At 32.5% G+C, this 17,896-nt stretch overlaps 1 protein-coding gene across 8 annotated transcripts in view; it reads right to left on the reverse strand.

Moving 5' to 3' along the window:
* The window catches only part of znf385d (zinc finger protein 385D), a 288,683-nt gene that overhangs the window by 33,629 nt on the left and 237,158 nt on the right, over positions 1–17,896 (reverse strand). For 4 of the 8 annotated variants that reach the window (XM_088601646.1, XM_088601647.1, XM_088601653.1 and 1 more), the window contains 2 exons: positions 16,818–16,907; positions 6,805–6,915 (listed from right to left, as the gene is read on the reverse strand). In XM_088601646.1, the coding sequence (XP_088457772.1) occupies positions 6,805–6,915; positions 16,818–16,907 (201 nt within the window). The remainder of the gene's footprint in view (positions 1–6,804; positions 6,916–16,817; positions 16,908–17,896) is intronic. The other 4 variants (XM_088601648.1, XM_088601649.1, XM_088601651.1 and 1 more) reach the window with 4 other exon arrangements.

Raw genomic sequence — 17,896 nt, forward strand, 5'->3', positions numbered from 1 at the left:
AAGAGCATAATGAAGGTCATAAAGGTCATAAACAATATTAATTTTGGAACATCAACATATTATGTAAACTATATGTTGCTGTTATTGGTACTCTTGATGTGCACTCTCAGGTTTACCAGCTCTTGACTGCCAACAAAACAAGAAGACACCCTAAAATACACTTCCAGCAATTCCAACATTCCAGGTAAAAAGGTCAGCAATTTACAACAAATGTTTTTAAGGATTTGTCCGGGTTGGATTTACTGGGGACTCAACTGTAAATTTGTCGTGTGACCGGGCAAATTGCCACACTGTACACAGCCCTCATTTATTCAGCTGTTAAAGAGACTTCAGGCGTGAGAGGTTCTTCATATCAAGAACTGTAATGGAATTGAAAATCATGTACTATTTTCAGGCACTCATTAACTAGGTAATGAGTTAATGAGTTTAATGTGTTAATGACGGTGTTAATGACTACCTCATTACAGGTAATAACTAGTAGGTGATAACTAGGTTATTAACTAGGTAATACTTTGCATCATGTATTGGCAATGACCAATTTATTATTGTACAAAATCAAAACTTGAGACAAATGGTTATTAATAAAATGTTAAAATGTAATTAGCTGTTGCACTTGAAGTTAATCATCTGTATATTGTTCACTACCTCACCTGATTTCTCCATTTCACTAGGAATAACAACACCCAAGAATAAAGTGCCCTGAAAGGATTATGGAGTGTTTAGTGAAAATTTGGCTTAACCCGCTTGGCTAAGGGGTAACCTCCAGGCCAGAGGACGAAGAGGGTAGGACTCCCATGCAGAGTGAGAAGTGACCAAGGGATAGCTGCCAAGGTGGAGATGGGAAAAATATGGGATACAAAAGATGTATCTGAGGGAGAGAAGGGGATCACATATGGTGTTTATAGTTTTTAGGAGAGGAGATGACATCAGGAGCGGCTGCTAATTACTGACAGCCAAGTCTGATTCAGCTTGGTTGTTGTCATCCCTCCCGAACTTTGGTTACAAACTCCATTAAAGCATTTGACCACATTTTCCCAAATGTGGAATACTGTATTTTGAAATTTAGCCATTAAATGTTATCAGATTACAATAGTGACTCTATAACAAATAAACCCTTTATTCTATCTTTATTTAAAGAGCTGACCAATAAAATAATTTTCCTTAGTGGGTACCTTAACGATGTTAAGAAGCAACCATCTAACATTCTACTAATATCTATATTAGTTTCTGTATTCCACATGGAATTATACACAACACAGGAAATACCCCCCCCCCCCCAAAATAAATAAATAAAATAAATCAGAACAAATACGGTACACCTTTGTTGAGATTTTATTTTTAGGTTAAAAAGCACAGATTATTTTTCAGGTCTTATTAATCTGAGCTCACTGAGAGAGTTTCCACATATGTTTAAATACTGTTGGAGACATGTTAATTCAGTCACATGAAAAGTGGCCCTGAACAGGGACTGATATGGAAATTATAGACCTGTAGAGTTCTCATGCTGCTTTTGCTACTGTATCCATGTATTAGACTGGTGTAATGACCTGTGAATTTAAATCTGTTATGTGTATTTGTTTAAAATTGTTTTTACTGCATATACCAAAACAGTCTTTTAAATATCATGTTATTTAAGGAGGAAAATTGCAATATAAACAAATATCTATTAATTGATTCCATTAATTTGTGAATGAAATACAATAAGTACATACTTCACCCAGAGGTATGAAATGAAATTATGAAAGCCAATTACCTATAGCAGAGACATCATACTACAGAGATCACTTCCCACGCGAGCTGTCATATTACAATGTTATTTACACTTTTATGTCAAATATGGGATTCCATGTCTAAAAAGATCTTGTTTTCTTGTGTTTTCACCATGAAATTTTTTTAACATAAAAAAATCGTATTCTCATTAATATTCTCAATTTCCCCAAAATAGTCATGTGCTTTACCGTTTCAGGTATACATAATATCACATGCAAACTGTACCAGTGTCAATTAAGTCAAATTGTCAAATTGGTCAAAGACAAAAAGATTACATTTTAAATGTATAAACAGTCTTTATATTGCTGTGCCTTCATTCATGTTATATGAAATGCTAATGTATAATTAAGAATATATCAAGAGAAAAATGTTTTATTATAAATGGTAATTGAATGCTTCAGAAATTATAAGATCCCCAGGAATGTTAAAATTATCAAACAAATAATAATCGAACATGTTCTGCATTGTTGATGAATGTAACATCCTGCACACTTATTCATATTCAAGAAGCTGCACTCTTTCCTAGAATTCAGTAAAAACAAATCTCTAAAAATATACTGTATGCACAAAGAGAGTGAAATAACTAACGAAAACTGAGTGGAGAGACATCTTGACTGTTGACGTACTAGTTGACTGTGATTATGCTAATTGTGCGTGTGTGGGGGGGGGAGATCAGTTAAATAATGCATTCAGGCAACAAATCAGAACTCAAATAGAAACTTAAAACTTGATTAAGGTATGATTTCATATTTCTCTGCAAGTCACTAATATATCAACTAGCAATTTAACACAGCATTTCTACATCAGTGGGGCCACTGGCTTCAAGTCTCATTACTCTCATGATGCGCCAAGTAATGAGAAATTTCTAAGTCTGATATAAAACATTTAAGAACCTACACTGGAGTAAGTATATGTATTCAAATTAATTTTATTACCAAACTCCAATGATAAACTATTCATGATGAAAATTAAGTTTATTTTCTTGTGCCTCTACTGGAATTGAAAAGGTCTCCCTGGTCTCCAGACATCATTCTGTGTGCTGATGGGATTGATGAACAGAATAGAACCTCTACTCAACTGTACAACAGAGTGATTGATGGCTGAGATGAATTTTGATTATCATGACAAGATCTGTGATGCAGAGAAAAGATGCTGCACCGAGAATGAATAGCACATCCAGTCTGAAACAGTTTAAATAGCCATTTTCTAAGCATGCCTTTTTGAGACGAATGAAGGAAAATTATTACATAATTGTGTTGGTTTAACATGGGCTAGTAATCAGGAGCTAGAAGAACTGAATGCATTCTTTTCTCCACAATTTATTTTTCAATTTCCTTTTGGAAAGAAAGAATGGCTACAAAAATTGGTGTTTGTTTACTTAAATTAGATTTCATAACATTTTCCTTCTTAAAAGCTATGAAACCAGTGTAGGGATTCTGTTACAAAAAGTATTTTGTAAAGCAATGCATTATTTTTGCAACGAATACTTTATGCAAGCAAAAAATACAGCAAAATACTATGATTTTAGTAATAAAAAGGAAACACATTGTAAAAGATTTTACTTGAAATGTTCATAAAAGCTGATAATGTACAAAAATATATCATTAAAAAGTAGCAATTTTATAGTTTACGTTGCTACAGTTTCAAAAGCAAACAATAATGAAAAACGTTATAGAACCCCTTTCATAAACATTACCTCAAAGCTCTGTACAATAAAACAACTTAAAATCTAAACAAAAGAATCGGAAGAAATACATCAATATACATAACAAAATGCTAAAGGAATGTCTGTTTAACCAAGTACATTTTAAGGTAAGACCCAAGGACATCAGGAAGTTCAACATTATATAAACCACCTTGGTGAAAGCCTAGTGGATATAATCTCCTAGGTCTCATCTGTTTTATACCTTACATTCTTTCTAATAATGTGTTCTGAGGCAAAGTTTACAATATATTATTTAAATGAGCCTCTCTGGATAACTGCTATCTATTACCAAGTAATGTAATGGTATTATGACATTTTAAACCTTTCATCTAAAGTGTTCTTGTGGATCTATGCTTCTATCTGTCCACAAAGTGCTCACAAAAAGCCCTTATTATAACCCAAACAATCTGCTATTAAATTTTAAATGAAATACATATTTATAGTGTCTGTTTTGGTAAATGGGGTCCAGAATTCAGCAGATGTTATCCTTAATTTATAGGCTGTTTACATAGAGGAAGGGTTAAAGTGGTCTAATTAAGTCTTATCTGGACTAATGCATTCTTTCTCCAAACTCTAAACCTGTGGACAATTCTTAGAGATACACAAATTCTGCTGAATTCCAGACCTCTGTGTCCAGAAAACCCTTGCTATACATACTGTTTTAACACACTGTAAATTAGTAGGAAGGCTGTTGTGCATCTAGATTGTATTAGATAATTTTCTATAGAATTTTAGTAGATAATAAATTTATATTGCATGCAAATTAATCTAAGTCATAATCATTGGTGCAAATTAAACAGAATGAAAGTCTTATGTCTCAACAAATGTTCTGCAAGTGTGTGTGTGTGTAGCCCCATAACCAGAAGTTTGCAAATGGAGTAAATACAAAAGATTCTTCTCTCATGGGCTCATAATGAGGTAAAAAGCCCAGCCCAGACAATTTAGAATAGACAATTTAAAAGATACAGCTAGCATATCTATGGGAGGTAGGAGAGTACTAGAACACCAGTAGAAAACCCACACAAACACATGAAAACATATAAACTCCACACATACAGGCACTGAAAGCCACCCAATCAAACACTTACTTGATAGACACAGAACATAATGTTTAAATATGCTGTATGTGACTTTTTGCTCATAAAGAATAAAAAGCAAAAGCAGTTTTAGTTTTTGCAACTCAAAGCAATGTGAAATTTACAACTTGCCATTTTAAAAATAATGCATTTTTTATACTGAATGCAACAAACAAAGACAGAATGTACAATCAAACAATATTACCATACATATATTTTTTTTGTATGGCAGACTTCATCATTAAGCGTTCAGTTGCATTTCTTCATGACATGTTACCACATTAAACTGTATACTGTACAACTGGCTACTAAATATGTCAGTAAACAGTCACTCACAGAAATGAAGATACGGTTAGCCAACCAAAAGTGTCTGTAAGCAAGGTTGCTTGAAAACAATTTCCAGAAAATGTATCTAATTATTTTCCTGTATGCACTCATGACAGCCTTTGCCTTATAAAAACAATTCTAGTCGTCCTTTTCACATTTAACTGTGCTGACACTACTTTTCATGCTAAGAACAAATTACTAACTAATAATCTAATAAAACTGTCCTTGGGTAATGGCTAACAGATTGTTATTTCAGGTTAAAAGTAGTTCTTCTACCAAATAAAAAAAATATCATCCAGCATCTCTTTTAAAGTATGCGTCGTGGCAAAATATTTTAAAAAAGCAAAGTACTGAACAAAGGTACAAAAATGACACTACACCCATCTCTTTTTAGGATACCGGAAGCAAAGTTTTATTTCAGTAGGATGCCATCTAATTACATTTGCATGCTGTTTGAAATACATATACAAATACATCTGAAATTTAAATGGGTAGTGCCAAAAAAAGAATCACCAAATTTAAGTTGAAGACTTTAAAGAACCAGAAGGTGCCTGAAGTAATTAAATACCATTAATAGTGGAATTTTATATTATTTGGTTTATAAATCTGTGCAGATTCTTGGTTTTCATCAAGCTCAAAACACAGTACACTGACTGAGTAAAAGTTATTATTGGAAAAAATTGACTGTGAGGGGGTAATTAACTTTAATAAGGAAAAAGTAGACATTATTTCCATAGTGAAAAGGAGAAAGTAAATGTTTTGACTGTTGATCCTTCTTTCTTTTTTTTAGCATGGAATTATCCTGTACTTGTTCCATTGCAGCTAATATACTGACATAGGTCCCTGCACATTAATCTAAATATATATTTACCTGTTTCAAAATGACAGCATTTGCAATCTTAAGTATACACTTTTCTGTTCAGTCCTCATTGACCTTTATTTTCATCCAATTAAGATACAAATATATTACAATACAGATTTTTAAGATATACAAGATACTTACTGACTGTGGGGTACCACTTCCATATAAAATTTAGTTATCTGTAATTCTATATGCAATATTTACTCCAAATGTTCAACTGAACGTTTGTGCAAAATGAAAAGATGCTTTTAGCTTTGTTTTTCTCTCATATCTGTACATTCAGTACAGTATACAGTATCTGATGAGGTGCTAAACTTTGTTAGGAAATATATGTCAAACTACTGTATCAACAATACATGTCTAAAACAATAGGTTACCAAAAGATCATTCTAACCTATCAGTAACCTATCGGATAACCTATCATTTCTGAGTATTTGTTTAAACTTATCGCATAATCAACACTGACTAGAATCAACAAAAGCAAAAAGTGGAATATACTGTATATTATAAGTATTTGAATGCAAAACTTATATTGAAATTTTTGAAGATAAAGAAATAAATTTCAAGAAGACCAAAAATACAAACAAGCAAGATCATCGATGGGCTTCAAAATGCAATGATGTTCTAATTGCAAGTGAAAAATATTCAAACAGAATTATGTGCATATCTTTTATAATCAAAAAGCATTATAAAAGCAAGCGGCAGTCAAAGCTATCATTTCAAAGTATAAAATAATTTAGACATGCATCTGCTAAGGTATAAAAGAAGATAATTATCAAAATTATATTTCTGCCTACTGCTTGCCATATCTAAAAAGACTGTAGCTATAAATATTTGTGAACAACACAGTTGTTCTGGAAATTGTTTTTATGCTTCTGTATGAGTTTGATGGGGAAACAAATCAATAAAATTGTTTGGATCGATTAAGTTACCTGCTTCCACCAAAATGAGTTGCTCCAAACACCATTCTTACTGGATTCTTAACAGATTTTTATTTAATGTTTTTACATCTGCACTTATCACAGCCAGCCAGAAAAGATGTCACTAAGAGTCCCCTCACTCACCTCAGAATTAAACCTTAGTTGGCAAACATTGCATGAAATGATGTGTTTTCTTTTTGGAGGCAGAGGAACTCCAAACGTGTGATTTATTACTGCTTTTTGAATTGGGTCCATCTGTAAAAAGAAACAAAATGAAAATCCAATTAACCTGCTGTTCTACACAGCCCCTTGAAGTAAACTTCTTTTGACATATCGTAATCCTAATGATCTTTCTTCTCTGCACAAAGAGACAGAGCCTTGATTATTGAGACTGCCTCAGAAAACAAGTGTAGTGACTAAGACAAATTTGAGAATATGTGCCATACTAATTCCAATAATGAAGGTGTGTTGGCAAAACTAAAAGGTAACCAATATGTTCAGATTAATTTGAACTAAATTTGTCACAAATTTCAGATTAAAATTATACAAAGTAGAACTACAAAACAAGATGGTACAGCAATACACTGATTTGATCAAAACAGTTCCTTCACAGATTTATTGTGCTACTCTGTAAGAGACTCGGTTATTTGCTTCCCCCCTCACCAGACAGCTTTTAGTTTTATTCTACACTGTGAGTTGAATAAAGTCAAATTCTACTGATATCCTCAACTGTGATATGTGAAATTACAATAAAAGAAAACTCTTGAATAAGTTAAAAGATCAAAATGCATCAGAGAGATGATTCACAATGACTAAAATATCTAATCCCTTGATGCGTAGCAAGGCAGTAGTCAACAGATATGCACAGTTTCTTTGACATGCCAGTGCATATAAATAGGATTTTAAAATCTCAACATTTGTCAGTATTAACGATTATGACACTATGATTAGAAAAAAATATTAATAGCTTTGCAAAAATGCACAGTAGCTTTAAACTAAGCTTTCTCGTCATTGAATTTGTCCTAATTTAAAAACAGATCCCACCAGTGCAGGTCACAAATGTGGCAACTATAGTTACTTTGTTATCCCACATTATCTATTTCATATTTAATTAAATTAATGATCTAGTTTTAATAATTATTTAATTATATTTTTCCCTTAATAGAAAATCTACCACAGCTTTGAGAAGCTAATAAACACTGCCAGTACTGTGTACTGTTTGTGAAAAACAATTTTACCTACTGTATGATACTGCAACTGTCTTAGAAATTATGCTTTTTTAAAATGCCATCACTTGCTTAAAAAACATAACCCTTTTTGCATAGATGTAGCCACACACAACTGCCGTAAATTCAATTGAAGCTAAATTCAATTTAGCTAAATTCAAGCTAAAGCCAAATTAAATTACTTAAATGACAAGTCTGTTTAAGAGACCAAGTAATGTGCAAATGTGAGCTGTAATGTGCAAAAGACATTAACAGAAATCACATTTATAAGGAAAAATAGGCTAGGGTCATTTTAGCAAAAACATTACAAACAACTTGTGCTAACTTTACTAACTGCAACTATACATTTCAAAACCACTTGATTTTTTTATTCATAACAGATGGGTTTTCATAATTATCTTTGTAACATGTGGCCCAAGGCAAAATTTCTAGAGGGATCCAGATTAATCAAATTTGTATATACTGTAGGTACAATAACAATTTAAGTAGGCTTTTGTTCTCCCGGGCTCTATCAGCTGCCGGTTTTCCTCTCTCCCTCACACCTGAAGAAGGCTCCACAGCCAAAATGTTCTGTCTCTTTTCTTTTCAACATGGAATAAACCTTTACTTGTTCCGATAACAATTAACATTGTTTCTGTTTTAAGATGTGGATGCTTCTTTTGTTTAAAGATGCATGTTTCAATGTCTCCTTTTTCCATGGAAACCCATAGATAAAATTCCACAATTTGCTATGTATGCCTCCTCATAGTTATGTGCTATGCTGTGCTTTTTATAGAATAGGCATATTTTTATATACAGTATAGTGAGAGGCATTACAAGTACAACTAATGCTATTGGTTCTGATACTCAGTTGCATTTATAAAGCCTCTAATTATGGACAACCATGTCATTGCTACAGCTGCACTAGACTATTAAACTGATGGAATTTTACCTAGATCTGTCTCTTAAATGCTGTTTGTCTTTTTCTATGCACAGACCATTTTATAATTTAGTTTCAGCTAATGGGCAGTTGCACCTACATTGTTAGGTTTGTTGCACTGTACAGTATATTACCTCAGTTAAACAGAATAATGAGAGAGTTCTGCAATCCAAAAGAGGTTCAAAACAACATTCTTTTAACATTCACTGGGAGTTTAATAAAACGGAATATTTCTTAATCATTTGAGTTCATAGATGGAGCGCTGTGTTGGTTGATTTAAAATACAGCTGAGTGTACACTTGCCACATTAAATCCTAAAATGCCATGACTGATGCTATTTGCAATAATGAAAAAAATGAAATAAGGTCCTCAATTCTATATTCTAAATAATACTTCCTATTTCTTTCACTTATTTTCTCTTGTGCCTAATATCTGACTGTTTGATTTCTGACTGATTTCTGTGGTTGGTTGACCTTATTTTGTAACACAATACCTTCAGTAAATTAACTGAGAAAAACATATGTTCAATTACATATTATGCATTATGTGAAGCCGCACTTATACAGTATATCAAATATCACTTTAAGTGCTTAGGATTTAAGTTAAGGATATCTTAAGTTTACAAATATATCACTGGTATAGCAATTGCCATACAAGTTAAAACATTATTTCAATGTGTCACCATATGAGTGAGGAGCCTGGCCAGAAAAGCATTGCAATATTCTGATATCACTGTATTTACAGTACACTTTAGCCAAAACAGTTAATGATGTATTTCAAAGACATTCAACAGTGTCCTGTGATGGTGGTTGGTAGGATATACCACTCCCAGCGGAGGAATGGCACTTAGAGTAACTTCAGCTAACGGCACTTTAATAGAACTGTTAACTAACTTTTGCAACCACATTGAGAGTTATGAGTCAAGAACTATAGTACCTTCTAAATCCTTTGAGTAAAATTATCTTATTTATTCATTTAAATGTTTTTTGATTCATAGTATTTTTCTGTCAATAAAGACAGTTTGTTCATAGTCTAAGTTGAGCAAAATTATAATTGCAAATATTGGATGCTGCAGAACTACTGAAAGATAATGACTATTACTGTTCTCTCTGCTAAATAATTAGGTAAACAGTACCTTCTTAAATGCGTTCTAAAGGTTAACAATTTTTAATAACACAGGTATGTATATCTGCATTGCACTGTGATGTTTTACTGTTTTGGAAATCCCTCTGGATTTCCTGACCTCTGATTTCTAAACTCAATCTAATAGCAATTCTGGTTGGTAATTTCTAATTTTAAACAAAAAAATATCAGCAGAAACAAAAACAGTATACAACAAAGAATATCCAAAGCACATACAGTACATGTGAATAGTCATTAAATAATGGAATTTTTTAAAGTAATGAAAATTAACTGATAGGAAAGTAAAACTGATATATAACTTACTTTTTTAAGGTTAGTTAATGAACCTGTGTCAAATTACCTCAATACATGCAGGTGCAAACAAATGGGGCATTATTTTACATGTACCAGCAGAGGAGAGACAAATCTGATGATGCCAGATATCAGTACCTGAAGACAAGGCATGCAGATACAGTATAGGACACCTTAGAAAAAAATAAACGCATTTTACAATTTCTGAGATAAGCTAACCGGAAAAAAAAAACGAACAAATCAAAAAAAGATTCCCTTTACTTTTTCATTTTGGCTAAATCTTCCAATTTTCTATATCATACAAAATGTATGAAAATTATAATTGTAAATATAAATTTTTTCTGGCAATATAACAGATTAAAAAGTCAATATTTATATCACATCTCTGCCACAAGAAGTGATTGACCCTGAAATGAATTAGATTGTATTAAAATAAACATAGATTTGATTAAGAACTAGAGTACTTCTAGTTTCTATGGTTTTTCAGAACCATAGAACATCTACAATACAGGTCTTGTACTATTGGCAGGAGTGACACTGAAACACGAATGTAACCACATTTCAGTATAAATCTTATACTATGAAACCAAAGGGTGTACTTTATACTGTATGTAAACCTCACACACAGCAGAGCTACATTATAGAGGCTATTGAGAAGCTGGAGCAAGTATGTGCAGTCAGTAAAAGTGTAGAAAGATATGCCAGACACATCTTGTCTCCAAACACAGGATTATGCATCATACAGAGCACACAACTGCAGCAAATCGTATAATATAGGTTAATTTTGACTTTCACAAAGGAAGGTGAAAAATATACAATTTAGACAGACCCTGTTTTCTTTTGACCCTAAATTTTGTTGACCTTAACACAAAACACTCTCATATTTCAAAATGTCAGATGTACAATTTCTTTCGTTTTAGAGAATATCTACAAAGAGAGCATTTCTTTAAAATTAACTTAGACTTGATGCACAGAGGCTTCTGTCTTTAGCCATATTTACAATACTGTGACAAATAGGTGATGTTCATACCTTCAGTCTCTTGTACAGTATCTGCATTGTTCAATTTCTATAGGGTACAATAAAGTATGACATTCCCCATGCAGCAGGAAATCAGTACCTCCTGCTTCTTCACATTCACTTACAGTTTAAGCTCTTTTCAGACTTTGACATTTTTAAGGACATTGGAATTAATAAGGATCAAAGAAATTCAATTATGTAATTTATGTTGCAAAATAAGGTTTTAAGTCTTTGTCCTTTTTTACAGTCATTGTTATCCTGTTACATAAACAATCCATCTGTCATCACATAAGGACCCCTGTTTTACTCACAGTGGCAACTGACAGGATTTAATGTTTCTTCAAAGTAAGCAAAAAAAGAGAAACTGTCTTCTGGAGAACCATCTATCCAATAACTTTCCCCAGTAAAAAACATTTTAGTTTATTAAAAGCAGATCATCACCACTGGACATACCTTTTCACACCATATTTTAAATAATCTGTTTTGAATTAAAATAAAGACTAGTACACAGCAGCTTTGCTATTTTCACCTACTAAAATGTTTTACGAGTTTCATTATCTTTTTATATAATATGCTGAGAGCCACATAACTACTTGCAGTATTGTAGAATATGTAATTTACAGCATATACTGTATATAATGGTAGCAAAAATCCTTAGTTTTCTTTCACAGCTGCCCATGAAAAGAGATACACAAGAAGTTTTAGAGGACCTTTGATACTGTAGTATAATCATTAAAAAATGCTTAAAGATCTTTGGTTTGGGCAACTGCCAAAATCCGGTCTTCAATCTTTGACAGGAATCTCTGTCAGGGATTACATTTTACCTGCCAATATGCTATCTGAAATTGTCCAGATGACAGGGTCACCTTATTTTTTTTCAACTTAATTGATTTTATTACTTTGTTCTGCAAAGCTCCTTAAAAAAAACTGACATAAAACCTTTTAATTCCCAAAATATATGAACCTGCACCAGTAACCTTCATATAGATTCAAAAGGCTCTTACTAGTCAATGCATACTCATATTAAAATGTGGGGTTAAGGGTTAGTGAGATAAAGGTGTGCTTCAAAGTGCTGTTGTTTTAGAGGCTAACTAGTAATGACTTTAGAGGCTGAAAAAATTCTAGGGCTGTCACTGTAGCAAAGTGTTGACATTTAGCAGCCTCGTATCTGTTTTAAATGTCAGTGAGTCTTTACCTGTCAGCCTTACTGATGAGGATTTCGCCACAATTCTTTAAGAAAATTGCTATTAAACTATTGCAGTTGACACAATTGTATGTCTTTGAGGTTTTTCATCTACTTTTGGATTTATCATTACAATGCAAAGTAGTTATGATGTTCAATCTTTAATTAGTTTTTCATTTAATAACAGTAATCTGATTAAGAAAATAACAAAACAATCCCTTTATGTCTCTGCCAAAGCAACTTTAAAGAAGAATATTTATTGTACTAGTAAGCATGTCAATCAGAAGAATGGAAAAACACTGTGTTATGTTGAAGTGTTATATTAAAAGACAATAAAATTAAACTTCACATAATATTTATGTTCGGCTCATTTACGAAAATAAATCTCATGTATGGTTCTGGCAAATTATTATTAGTACATGCCTGGGGTTAATATTATATATGGGATGGCATGTACTTGAAGCAAAAAAATGTGAAAATCAAATCATTATTGATTTCAAATACTTGGCATAGAAATGTAGTATATTTTTAAGTACCCCTTCAATTTAGAATGTGTTGCCATGGTGCTGTTGATATATAGAGTCTAATTCTCTGAGATTCAATTCTACAATTCTAATATATTTTATGAATATTTTATACATGTAGAAACAAATACTGTTTACAGTATTGCCTTATTTTAAAAAGGTTTCCCTCCTCCTGAAAAATTAAAAATCTTCCAAGACTTGAGTGTGATGTTGTAAAAAATGTTATTTAGGAATTCAACCACATAAGAGACAAAGTTGTTGGTAATATGATGTGATTCTAGCATTAATAGTGATCACTTATTGCTTTTATGCACCTGAATCTACTAAGAAGCTTGAATTAAGCTAAATAAATTGCTGCTCACAAGTAATATCAGTGTCTCTTACCCTGTTCCTCATAAATGCTCTCATTCTGCTATCCTAACAAAATATTCATAGTATATTAATGCATAGGAAACCAAATACATGTATCTGCACAATCATGTTTATACATGTGATATGTTTTTATATAAAAACCAGCAGAGTGATAAAAGCATGCCAGGATACCTCCATGAAAACTGTAACCATGAGATAGAAATGATACAATACATATAATGGTAGGCATGGTAACATTATCATCTCAGAAGCTTCAAGATAAGATTTTGAATTTATTTAATGAATTTACAGTGATTTTAAGGTTCCATTCTAAATAACAAATTTACAGCTGAAAATCAGGTAAGGCAACAGAAACTAACAAAGATAGTATACTTTAATTAATTTAATAATTTAATATAAGGGGTGTAGCAGCAAGGCTTATTCATAATACAGGAATTAAGGTAAGGGAGCAGCAAACTTAATTCTGGTATTACTAATAAGCCTTGCCGCTACAGGGGTATTGATACATGTTTAGGTCTGAAACAACAGAGACTGGTAGGTTTTGAATGTTAAATAGTCTCTCCATATTTTTAACAAAACTTTAAATTCTTAATCTTCAAGTGGAGCTGTCTGTTAACTGGCATTGTTTTCTGTGTGAAGTAGCAGCCTCATATACAGTATTGCTCAGGGCAACACCATGCTGTGCCAGTATAAAGTATGAAAGGATCGGTGGCTTGGATTTCTACAAAAGGCATGGAGAAAATGCTGCATGCTTTCCAAAAGTGAAAGAATAGCATCAACATGATGTTAGTAAGATGTTAGCATCAGAAGCATTGTGGAAACATGGTTTTGGGCATTGCTCAACACAAGGGCCCTGATACAACTTATAACTTCTCTGTCATGACTTATGGGTCTTTCAACTTTGGAAAGCAAACTTTCCAGAAGGGTCAGTTTGGAAACAATTATCTTTATTGAAGCACTGGAGGTACAGTAGCACACCTGAGGGTGCACTGAAATTCTCTAAGCCTTTTGCTGTTCATTACCTTGCAAAGTACGAGAGGTCTCTCCTTATGCCTTTATAATCAACATCTTCCACCCAGGTTTCTCTGGACATCTGCACCTGCCTAGTGCATTCGGAATCCCTTCTACTGGAAGTATTTTCCTCTAACTTCTCCTTCATACTGTCATTTGCTAAGCTGTCTCAGCACATTTACATTTTCACTTTTGTTTGTTTTTCACACAAATTATCATCTTTACAGAGGTCAGCACTTATTTGAAATGCAGAGTGTTAACTTTATTATCTACAGTACAAGTTAAGTTGATATGTTCCCTGTTGCTGCACTATAAAATGTAGAAGATATTGGCTTAGTCAGTATTTCAGCCTTTATTTCTCCACGGTAGCAGTTTAGAATTATTTGAGACGATTGCATGTCTATGTTTGTCTACTTTTCCAGTCTCTCTTTGAGGCTTAACCATCAAATGGAATGATCATTTACTGAAATCCAGCATTGTACTAAACGACAGCATACAATCAATAACACAAAAAGTCCATAACATATCATAAAAACAACATAAAGTAAGTCACACAAGGCCTTTGACAAGAAAACAATGCCAAATGCAAAATACAAATTGTAACAGCACATTACAAAGTACTTGCTGTTTTCCCATTCATTCAGAGGTGTGCTCCTGGTTCAGAAATAGACTACTCTATTTGTCTTGAAAGGATTGACAAATTATCATTACTTTTATGATACTATCACATTTGGTTTAACAAATATGTGGGTATTACCACTGCAGTGATAAATTATTTTCATTTTATTTTTCTCATAGATAACTAAAAATGTGAAATTGCCTAAATTAAATTGTATTTTCATGTAGATCCTGTGCATAAACATGCATAGGTACTGTACACAGATTACTAGCCTTATATATACTGTAGATATATCCTGCTCCTCATTTTCTTTAATTTCAGCGTTAATGTATTCTTATTTTCTTGGTTTAAAGGTAAAAACAAATAGACCTTATTTTATATATTGTTTATCAGAGATTAACTTTTGACAATCTTTTAAAGAAGCTGATCAAAAGGACAGATTTCTTATCTACTTCAATACTAGTTTTTTACTCTCAGTTACCCTAATCCATTTAGAATACTGATATATAATAAAAGTATGATTTAACGTCAATATCCTGGTCTTTTTAGAGCTACACTCATTGTATGAAAACCCAGCTAACCAAATGACTTTTTTCTTAGGAAAATAAATGTTTTCTAATGAATACAAATGGCCAAATGCCTACAACAATGCAATTTACTAACAAGAAAAAGAAACGTAAAATGAATCCTGATCTTTACAGAAACTGTGCAAGATTATCAGTACATGGAATGACTTATAGATATGTTCCCTGAATGGTGACCTGCTAAATTAGCCCCATTTCCCCTGATTGCAGTGCTGCTAGAACCAGCTGTAACGCCCATTGAAACATTTATAGAAATGCATCCCTCAGCTGTAGATTTTTGAAATTGCACTTTTCATTTCCTTCTGGCAGTGTTTAAGAATAAAAAAACCTCTATTCCCTTTGTAACAGAGATTAGGGCAATTGCTAGAAAAAAAGTTAAAAATAGCCAGGATGCATGTACATACATGTACTGTATATATTGTAAATAAACCACTGCTATTTCATACTTTTTTGTAGTTGTTTGTAATTATTGATCTTTTGAAATGTCTTATAAAACATGAAACATTTAGGAAATGAGATATTACTATGTTAAATAAGTAATAACTAATAGAAATACAAAAAAGTAAAAAGTAATTAAAAGCATTATACAGTATCAAAACCTGTAAATCCATAAACATATTTTAAGAAATAAAATCTCTTTTTCACAGTGCAATTTTAATCAGCTCAGGACTTTGCGTTCTCTAAATCTTTATGTGATCAAGCCTGCAGAATTAGTTTTCACATTTGAAGGTCAAGAGAGAAGAGGTTTTTAGTGCTAGCAGGTTATTACTGTCATTTTACGTGTATGCATTGATCCAAACCACATGACAGGCTCATATGTGACTATCTACCTTGTCCAATACATCTAATTTGATATATCTTATCCTTCCTGAAATCTGTAGCTGACTTAATGTGGAAATCACAATGGCATCTTCAGGATACAGACATCACCTTGTATCCTCTATACAAACATGGTACAGTGTGAAGGTTAAAGCAGCAACAAGAGCAGCTCTGAGTGGCACATTCTACATATGGTGCCAAATACAGCAGTTGTGTAAAACCCAAAGAAAATGAAGAAAATGAACCCTTAGAAAATTCCTTTAATATGTTTTCTTTTTCATGCAGTTGTTATTTGATGGTTTGTAGAGTAAGTGACTCATTGAGGCCACTACCAAAAAATTGCAACTGTAAAGTTATGCAATGCAAACTAAAAAAAAACTCCTGAATTCAATAATCTACAGAACAGAATTTAACACACAGTCACTAATACATGCACTCCCATACTCACACTCACACACAATCGACTGCCAGCAATCCCAGCCTTCCAGTTGCCGAAGGGTTGAAACTGATCTGTCCTGGAAGAAATTCCAACCACGCTCTGAAGACAAGAATATGGAAACCACAGCATTATATACTGATAATACAGCAATTTCCTTAGATACTATACTGTAGATACAAAGACTACAGTGCAATAGAGTCTCTTACATTTAATACTATTATTTTTTAATTAACTACTTTCAGTTCATTTTCAAAACATCATTTTTCAAACAATATCCGTATAGAAGTACTGTATACCGAAATTTGTACAGTATGTGTGTATAATGATAATGATACCTGGGGCTTCACATAATTTATCACATTTTAAAACATGAGTATCCAGTTGTAAACATAAGTGATAACTGGCAGTCAGATAATCACACATACAGTATGCGGTAAATACTGGAAATAAAATTAATAAAATAAAATTTAAATATAAATGTACAAATAATGTAAAAACAACTGCTGCAAGTGTCCTAAAATGTTTTCATCACAAAATAGTTTATCCAATTTATTTAAAAATGAGGAGTGAAGGTGCTAAAATTAAATTAAGACAACCAATCATCATTGTGTGTTATTCAGGTGAAAAGTATGAATAAAGAATGCCTGGTGAATTTGACATTTTGGTTGTTGGTATTTACACAAAGTATGATCTAGTTAAAAAAATACTTTGATAAATTAACAACACATTAGAACACACATAAACCAATGAAAGCAGAACACATTACTGCACATTTGAATTTCAATTCCATTGTTTCCCAAATGACATTGCAAAGTCTGTTTTTTATTACACTCAAACTTGATCAATAACCAGGAAATCCTTGTGGCAGGACTTGTGGAGATTCCCATAGAGATTAAATTCCCCTTTCCCAAGATGTGTTCCGGCAGCTCAAACACTCTGGCACTTTGATTATACTTTATTAACATATGTGCAGTAGCACTGCCAGATGTTAAAAAAGGGAAATAAAATGTAATCAAGTGGCTAGTATCATTATATCAAAATATAGTTATCAATGTCAGAATTTATCCGTCATAGGACTTATGAATTAT

Source organism: Lepisosteus platostomus, chromosome 12 (assembly GCF_059453375.1).
Source record: "Lepisosteus platostomus isolate fLepPlt1 chromosome 12, fLepPlt1.hap1, whole genome shotgun sequence".
NCBI lineage: Eukaryota > Metazoa > Chordata > Actinopteri > Semionotiformes > Lepisosteidae > Lepisosteus > Lepisosteus platostomus.